The sequence below is a fragment of the Otolemur garnettii genome, unplaced genomic scaffold, assembly GCF_000181295.1.
Source record: "Otolemur garnettii isolate 467f Iridium unplaced genomic scaffold, OtoGar3 scaffold00115, whole genome shotgun sequence".
NCBI lineage: Eukaryota > Metazoa > Chordata > Mammalia > Primates > Galagidae > Otolemur > Otolemur garnettii.
The window spans coordinates 6437192-6446825 of record NW_003852510.1 but is presented as its reverse complement, the minus strand read 5'-3'; the positions used below and the strand labels follow the sequence as shown (position 1 = coordinate 6446825).

The window sequence follows — 9634 nt, the reverse complement described above, 5'->3', positions numbered from 1 at the left end:
AAAAAAAAAAAAATAATAACATGCCTTGGAGAACATGTTCCAAAGTTCTAAAACGTTAGGCTGAAAGACCTCAGAAATATCTGTTTCTAGTCTTGCATTTCAGGTGAGGGAGTTGAAGGTCCAGGAGATCTGGACCTAGAGCCTAGTCTGAAACTCTACCTCTATTATTTTCCAACATGGATTATGCGGCTAGAAAATTGAAGTCTGAATAAGTTATAAAATTGTAGGATTAGACAAATTCAAATAGGTTTTCTTTATTTTGTGACTTTTTAATGCCTTTAATATAGCTAATGTGCGATGCGTCCTCTTGGCCTGGCTGACTTGCCATAGGTGCCTCATCTCATCATTCCAGCTTTTGTCTCAAACTTTCCCCACTTTCTCTCAGCCCCAGCTAAACCCTGTCCCTGTCATTCCTAACAGATATCCGGTCAACGACTGCTATGTTGACAGCTCCTCAGTTTCTTTTTTACTCCACTCAAAACCCCACAAATTGGTTCAGTGCCCATAGTTACAGTGTTTAGGACGCTGGCCGTATACATCGAGGCTGGTGGGTTTGAACCTGGCCTGGCCCTGCCAAACAATGACAACTACAACAAAAAAATAACCAGGTGTTGGCTCGGCGCCTATAGCTCAACCGGCTAAGGTGCCAGCCACGTACACCTAAGGTGGCGGGTTCGAATCCCCAGCCCGGACCCGCCAAACAATAATGGTGGCTGCAGCCAAAAAATGGCCAGGCATTGTGGCGGGCGCCTGTGGTCCCAGCTACTTGGGAGGCTGAGGCAGGAGACTCGCTTGAGCCCAGGAGTTGGAGGTTGCTGTGAGCTGTAATGCCATGGTACTCTGCCCAGGGGGACAGCTTGAGGCTCTGTCTCAAAAAATAAATAAATAAATAAATAAATAACCAGGTGTTGTGGCGGGCGCCTGCAGTCCTAGCTACTTGGGAGGCTGAGGCGAGAGAACCACTTAAGCCCCAGAGTTTAAGATTCGAGTGATCTCTTGAATGGGCTGCGAGAATTCAGACATAGACAGCTCTGTGTTCTCATGGAGCTGCTGGTTTAGATGGGTAGACATGTGTTATAATTAACTGATTACACTTGTGAGGGCCTAATTACAGGAACTAAAGGAAGAGACCCAGTTCCATGGTGACCTTTAATCAAGGAATCTGACCTAAACTGTAAGATCAGAGAGAGTGTCTCTCAGGAAGCAGCATTCGGACTGAGCCTAGAATCATCCCCTGGAATTACGGGAGCTCAGGGCTGGGCATTTAATCTCTTTCCTTCTGCCATGGAGACAGCTGGAGGAGTTTTGGAAGCTGATTAAGTGCACTGTGGGTGGGACATAGTGGGCAGAGGAAGAGGAAAGTGCCAGAGAGGAGGCTTGAGAGGTGGTTGTGGCTAGCTGTGCCTTACCGGTCACCTTAACATTCTAGATGTTCTGTTAAGAGAAATAGGCTGCCTCTGAGACTGTGTGGGCCTGCCTTTTGATTTTGTCTCTGATGGTCATGTCTGCTCATGCTTACCATTGTTTTTCACTGCTCTATATGGGAATGGCTTTAGCAAATAAAGAAATACATCCTAAGGTGGTACCTGTGGCTGAAAGGAGTAGGGCACCAGCCCCATATGCCAGAGGTGGCAGGTTCAAACCCAGCCCTGGCCTAAAACTTAAAAAAAAAAAGAAAGAAAGACAAAAAAAGAAATACATCCTCTAGAGTGCCTGTATACTCTGCCCCTCAGTTGGCAGGTTATGAGTGATGAATTTTGTTTTTTGGGTTTTTTTGTTTTTGAGACAAAGTCTCACTCAGTTGCCCTTAGTTGAGTGCTATGGCATCATAGCTCACAGCAACCTCAAACTCTTGGTTCAAGTGATTCTCTTGCCTCAGCCTCTGAGTAGGTGGGACTACAGGTGCCTACCACAACACCTAGATATTTTTTAGAGATGGGGTCTTGTTCTGGCTTAGGCGGGCCTTGAACTCCTGAGCTCAAGCAGTCTGCCCACCTTGATTTAGGTTTTTTTTTTTTTCAATTGAGACAGTCTCACTTTGTCATCCTCAGTAGCGTGCTATGGCATCACAGCTCACAGCAACCTCAAATTCCTGAGCTCAAGTGATTCTCTTGCCTCAGCCTCCCGAGTAGCTAGGACTACAGGCGCCCACCACAATGCCCAGCTATTTTTTTGTTTTAGCAGGCCTGAGCTGAGTTCGAAGGCGCCAACCCTGCTGCATGTGGCCGGCACCCTACCCACTGAGCTACAGGCACTGCCCTGGATTCAGCTTTTTGATTGGCACAAGTTACCCCAGCCATGACCATGGACCCTGAGTGGGGAGAGGGCTATTGACACTGTTATTAACTTGCCTCTTTCTGCTGTGCTGATAGTTTGCTGCTGGGAGGTGGGTGATGTGTGGATTGTGTTTTGTGTGGGTCTGTGGACATCTTTCAACACTATCTTCTTGGCTTTCAAAGCCTTTGCTTCCTTCTTTGCCTCGGGCACCATCTTGTTAAAAGCTAATTGTTAAAGTAAAATGTTTACTTCATGAATTAAGGGATATAAAGGTGAAAATGGCACTCCCTGTCCTTCATGAGAGTCAATGATAATTCTTATTCTCACCTCTTATTGTTTTCCAAACAGACTAAAATCTAAAAAAAGGTATGTGGTTGGGAAAAAAGTAATACTTAAAAAAAAAAAAAATAGTTGGCATATTGACCCAACCATGCTTTTGATAGAATGGTAATTTTTCCAGTTTAAGTTTATTATTAGCTTTAAAAATTTCACCTGTGCTCAGAAGCTTACTATGCACACTTTCATACACTGTTTAAAAGCCATACATTATCTTACATTTATGCTAATTATAGTTTTGTGGGTTTTTTTAAGAGAAATTCTAGGAGCAGTGTAGAAGGGAAGGAATCAAATGTCCAGATAAGGAGTCAGGAGGGGCCTTGCTTTGGTGATTGCCACGATAGACATGGGCCCTTGAAAAACTTGTGCCCTTCTGTGCCAGAGAAAGGGCTAGAAAGCTTCTTTCTCATACTAGAAAGAAAAGGTCTCACAAGAGAATAAAAAAGTCCAACAACGGGCTTGGCGCCTGTGGCTCAAGTGGCTGGGACGCCAGCCACATACACCTAAGGTGGCGGGTTTGAAACCAGCCCGGACCTGCCAAACAACAATGACTGCTGCAACCAAAAAATAGCCAGGTGTTGTGGTGGGCGCCTGTGGTTCCAGCTACTTGGGAGGCGGAGGCAGGAGACTCGCTTGAGCCCAGGAGTTGGAGATTGCTGTGAGCTGAGATGTCACGGCACTCTACCCAGGGGGAAAGCTTGAGGCTCTGTCTCAAAAAAAAAAAAAAAAGTCCAACAACGAAGAGTTATTTAAGAATAAATAAGTAAATAATGAAGAGCACCATCACATCAAACAAGAGAAAATGATACACTGAGAACACGATGGGGAGCAGTGGTAGGAATACTTTACACCGTAATGTGTTTAAAATGATTAGTGATATAAAGAAGAAATCATAAGGGAGGAATAGAGTATTTTGAGAAAAAAGGATGGACTTGAAAAAAAATTACATGGAACTTAAACGAAAAGATAGTAATTAAATGAAGAATTAATTATTGAATTAAATGAAAAATTATTGGTGTATACTTTATTCTAGCATAGAGAAGCTTTCTCAGCATGCTTCATAAAATTACCACCAAGAGAGAAAAGTACAAGGATAATAAGCATTATGGATAAGTTGGCTCTGTATCATAATTCCCTATTCTAACATTCTCAGAAGGATCCCATCTATGATAAATGCAGGAACTGCAGTCACATGTGAATGGTTCATTTCTGGATTCATTCTGAACTCTCTTAAGCACAGTGATTGTTAGTTGTCGTTCAAGCAGAATCTGTTGAGTAATGGGTATCAATTTAATTTTAGCATCTTTTCTTCACAGATTACAATATCTTTCCTTGGTTCGGCGCCCACAGCACATGATTATGGGACTGGCCACATTCACCAAGGGTGGTGGGTTCAAACCTGGCCCTAGACAGCTATACAATAATGGCAACTGCAACAAAAAAATAGCAGAGCATCATGGTGGGCATCTGTAGTCCCAGTTACTTGGGAGGCTGAGGCAAGAGAATTGCTTAAGCCCAAGAGTTTGAGGTTGCTGTGAGCTGGGATGCCATGACACTCTACCGAGGGTGACAAAATAAGACTCTGTCTCAAAAAAACAGAAAACAATATCCTTCTTTATTTCCTCCTGTCAAGCAAACTGTCTCTGATCTCTTGGAAGATCTTTTCTCTTCTCTTCTGCCATTGGGCCATCCCTCTGGTAGAAGGGAGGGAAATTTGCTACCAAGATTGAGAGTGAAGTTACTAAGTTTTTATTTATTTGTTTGTTTGTTTGTTTAATTAATTCATTTTTTAAGGTAGAGTCTCACTGTCTTGCCTAGACCAGCTCACTGCAACCTCACACTCCTGGGCTCAAGTGATCCTCCTGCCTCAGCCTCCCTATAGTTCTAGAACTATAGGCGTGTGCCACCACACCTAGCTAATTTTTTTTTTTTAGAGATTAGGTCTTGCTGTGTTGTCTATGCTGGTCTTAAACCTGGCTTAAACCTGGTCCTCTCACTTTGGCCTCCTAATGTGCTGGGATTACAGATGTTAACACTGTGCCTGGCCATTAAAATTCTTTTTTTCAATATGAAAAATTAAATCACTTATATCTGTGTTATTAGTAATGAGTCTCTGTAATATTTTGTTCTTGCACGTGCTTTTGAAATACTATACATTTTAAAATAAAATGTTTCACATGAGCGTGGAGAATCACAACAAAGCATAGTGAAGGGTAGTGAGCAAAGAAAGCCTGGCTGTGAAGCAGCCAGGCCGGGAGCCAATCAGGACCTGGAGTCTGTGTTCTAAACTCTCTGGCAGGAGCGCTGGAATATCACCTTTTGAACGTGAAATGTTTGTTTGAGAGATTCTGTTGGCTTTTCTGCCAAGTTAGAGATGTGACTTTGGAGGCTGGTAAAGAATGGTGTTTGGGGTGATTTGTGGTTTTTCTGAACACTTTTCCTGACCACTGAAGGCAGTCATTAGAAATGGTGCTGTCATTTTCCTCTGTGATCATAGTAGTCCTCAGGCTCTTGTTTGCCAGGTAAGAAACCAAAGGCTTTAAACTCTTTGTAGATGATTAATAACAGATAAAGCTTTCATGGGGTCTAGCATGTGGGCCTTTACTCAGGTCTCTTGTGCCCTCGTTCAATTTATGGGAGTCTTCTAAGAAACAAAGACAGTCGCAAGGTGTCTACGCCTGTGACTGTGGCTCCTGTGATGTGACAGCTCTCTCTTTTCTTCTCCCCGACTTTTTCCCTTGAGATGGTGCCCTCAGTATAGATGTTCACCATAGTTCACATGAGGAAATTGTTAGGCCTGGAGGAAATTCACAAAATTATTTCATTCACTTGCAACCTTTTGGAAGAAATGATTTGTGCTAAGTGCCAATTGAGTCCTTCAAAACCAATAACCCTGGACAGCTGAATTCTCTTACCAGTTAGAACTGGTGAGGCGCCAGGAAGTTTTTTGAAATTATTAATTTTAGAATAGTTTTACATTTACAGAAAAGTTGCAAAGATATTATAGAAAGTTCCCTTATATCCCCCTTCATACCATCTTGCCTATGAACATTTTATTGTATTAATGCTTTCTAGGGGGTATTTTTAAAGCAACAATTTCTACCTTGTTTGTGGATGTGGGAACATTTTATTTACAGATTAGATACCTCAAGAATTCTACTGACATGAGTACATGGCAAAATAAAATGGTTTTTCATTTATGAAGTTACCCAAAAATAAAAACTAATACCTTAGCAAAATAATTTATATCTTTTAAAAATTACTGGCATGGTGCTGAGTTCATGTATTTGTTGATAAAATGATTGAGTGGATGTAGATGCATTGTCTGTGTAGGTGTCCTATTGAGAATCTGAGGTCATTATAGCTTTCAGCAAAGGCCAGATTACATCGTATGTGACCTGTTCTGCCTTCCCTAGGTTTAGATTCTTACTACTGATTGGCTTAAGACATAATTTATTCTTAATATTATGAAATGTTGGTGTTTCTCCAGCTGTCCACTTATATTAAATTACTATAGGTAATGATGGGTGCCTACTGTTTGCCCTGCCCTTTCTATCATAGCAAACGCTCATTATAAACTTGGGAACTTTTGTTCATATATGTTTTCTTTCTATAAATTATTTCTGTAGATTAAATCTCAGTAGATAATTGAGCTGTGCTTAATCCTGTACTATCTTGTTGAAAATGTTTCATTTTAGGGGTGGGGAGAGGCTACCAACATAGGTATTAATTATTGTTAAGAAAAAATCATCTTTGGTAGTGCCCAAATATACTTTTTAAAAGTCTTTATTCTAAGTAAATAGAAGAAACTGGGGTGTTTTCATCAAAAAAAATAAAAATTATTTATTTGGAAAGTAGACTATTCAGCAATTAATCTTTTTATATTTTCAGAATTCAGCTGTGGAAACGGTTATGTCAAAACAACTTTCTCCCAATGTTCAAGAAAGCATGAAAAACACCGAAGATGAGCAGAAAGTCAATGAGCTGCAAAATCAACCTTTAGAATTAGACATTATGTTAAGAAATGAACAATTAAAAGAGATAGAGGTATGGAAACATGAGGAACACTGGCAGCGTGATTGCATAATTCACCCAGTGAGATACAATGTATTTTAATTACCAAAAACTTGCTTGTGTAGAGTGAAAAGTCTTATTTAACCTTTGCCTGATGATCAATTTGGTAACTATATAATTATGCACTAATCAGTAAGTTGTGTAAATCTTGCTATTTAAAAAGTAGAAGAGTTTAACGAACATTAGTTTTCTTTCACAAAGTTTCTAAAAACTTATTCAGTAGCAGAAGTCAGAGATTTGGGCTTGCCATCATTCCTTTTCTTAGTCATATCTGTTTTTCTGCTTCTGACGAATTCCTTGTATTTTTCCTAATATTCATGTTAGAGAGGTGCTTTTCTTTGTTTTACAGCTTTGTTTACATAGTTCTGTTTCTGTATTTGTGTTCGTCTAGCTTTGTATAGTAATCTAAAAATCCAATAAGGCCCTGTTTTATAAAGTGAATCTATAATGATCTGGAAAGTTTTAGCTAAGTTTATGTAATAGCAAACATGTATCTAAAACAGGAGAGGTAACGTACATGAATAATAAAATGAGGTAATTCTTTTTAGACGTTGCAGAATACCTTGTTACAATAGGGTGATCTTATTGATATTCAATGTTGGACCAATGTTGAATTTCAGATTTTAACAAAAAATAATAACAAGTATTATTAGGACCTTAGTTTCTCTAGGTGTAAACGAAATATTTGAAACATTTTTGGGGGATAGACTATATTATCTGAAGGGAAAAGGAAAGGAAAGAAAATGAATTAATTAATTAATGAGTGACTGGGTGAGCATATATTTACTGATGTGTGTGACATGATTTTAGGAATTATATACGCACTTGGAGGCAAAAAAAGCAGCCATTGAACCACTGGAACAAACCGAATGTCTCAACCAAAGAGAAACAAGTGCCTTGGTTTTCCACACTACGAGATATTCCACACTCTACTTGGATAATCTGCTTAAGACACTTGTGACTTTAAAGAAAACTAAAAAAAGCCAATATTGTCTTCTTAAAGATTTTCAGGAGCACTTTACTACTGCTGAGTCATCTCTGAAAGCCTCAATGACAGAAAGAGAAAGCCTAAAAGTGTAAGTGTGAGAGTTCAGGACTTGGGTAAGCGTGAGAGTTCAGGACTTGCATCCTTTTAATCCAAGGACAGCCTCCTACTTTGGACAGGTCAGGGTTTTAAGAGTTTATGCTGTTAAAGGATATTATAAAAACTACAGTATAGAAATTAGTTCTATATGGAAAATGTCCTAGTCTGTTTGATCTGCTATAACAAAATACTGTGGATTGGGTGGCGTTTGAAAGACAGATTTTTATTTCTTACAGTTCTGGAGGCTGGGAAGTGTGAGAAGCCCAGCGTGACAGCAGACTCAGTGTCTGGTGAGGCTTCCTCTCTGGTTCATGAATAGCACCCCCTGACCATGTCCTCACATGGCAGAAGGAACAGTGCCCTCTTTGGGTCTCTTTTCTAATGGTTTTAATGCTATTCATTAGGGGCTCCATCCTTGACTCCTAGGCTCCATGACCTAGCTCCTCCTAATACCATCACATTAGTAATTAGGTTTCAAAATATAAAATGACCATAACAGAAGCCATTTAAGAAAACTAGATTGGTTTCATGAAAAAAAAAAAGTTTGTTACTGAGTATATTTTACAAAGTAATTTATTAAATGATTCACACTATAAATATCTGCAAAATAGATTTAAGTTCTGTGTTGTTCAGTACGACTTTTGTTAATATATTCTAAACTTGGGGCGGCACCTGTGGCTCAGTGGGTAGGGTGCTGGCCTCATATCCCGAGGGTGGCAGGTTCAAACCTGGCCCCGGCCAAACTACAACAAAAAAAATAGTGGGCGTTGTGGCGGACACCTGTAGTCCCAGCTACTTGGGAGGCTAAGACAAGAGAATCGCCTAAGCCCAGGAGTTGGAGGTTGCTGTGAGCTGTGATGCCATGGCACTCTACCGAGGGCAATAAAGTGAGACTCTGTCTCTAAAAAATAAATAAATAATACATTCTAAACTCGGGGCTGGGGAGAGAAACATGTATGTAATTGTTTTCTATCAACATAACTGGTTTAAATAGTTTGGTAGATGTTGAATATTTTTTGTAATTTTTATAAAATAATATGTTCTTCTTTTGTGGCAGATACAGTCTTAATGTATAAACATTTTCTCATTAAAAACATTTGTTTTATACTTATACCTAAATGGGATTTACTTTCAGTACTATCTCTTGAGGAAATAATTTTATATTCATAAGATTATCTTGATAAGTGCAACTTCTCAGTCGATATCTATATTCTTACTATTGGAAAGATGATACAAAGAGGTTGGCTATTGCGGTAATTCCTCACCGTTCAGACAAACCTTCGTACAAAGCATTTTCACATACGTCTTTCTTTGACTCTTTCCTCCTTTCCCATCATTCTTCATTTTTATGATACTCATTTTATTTTTAAGTTTTTGGCAACTAATTGAAAGCCACAGTAAACAGATTCTAATTTTTTCTTTCTTTTTTTAGATAGAGTATCACTCTTGCCCTGGGATAGAGTGCTGTGATATCATAGCTCACAACAACTTCAAACTCTTGGGCTCAAGAGATCCTCTTGATTCAGCTTCCCAAGTAGCTGGGACTATAGGAGCCCACCACAACACCTGGCTAATTTTTCTATTTTTGGAAGAGATAGATAGCATCTCGCCTTGCTCAGGCTGGTCTTGAACTCCTGAGCTCAAGCAATCCACCTGCATTGGCCTCCCAGAGTGCTAGGATTACAGGCATGAGCCGCTGTGCCTAGCCCTGACTATTTTTTTTTAATCTTTTATTTAAGGATAGACTACTTTTATAGACAATTTAATCTTCTTTTCTGTGAATTCAAAACAGAATTGACTTCTTTTATTGACATCTAACTACATGCCAATGGATAATAAATACCAATTTTTTTTTTTTTTTTT

At 39.6% G+C, this 9634-nt stretch overlaps 1 protein-coding gene across 2 annotated transcripts in view; it reads left to right on the top strand.

The window, feature by feature from the left end:
• Positions 1-9634, top strand: part of SYNE2 (spectrin repeat containing nuclear envelope protein 2) — a 387860-nt gene that overhangs the window by 187388 nt on the left and 190838 nt on the right. For both annotated transcript variants that reach the window (XM_023517601.1, XM_023517602.1), the window contains 2 exons: positions 6505-6660; positions 7498-7763. In XM_023517601.1, coding sequence (XP_023373369.1) covers positions 6505-6660; positions 7498-7763 — 422 coding nt within the window. The remainder of the gene's footprint in view (positions 1-6504; positions 6661-7497; positions 7764-9634) is intronic.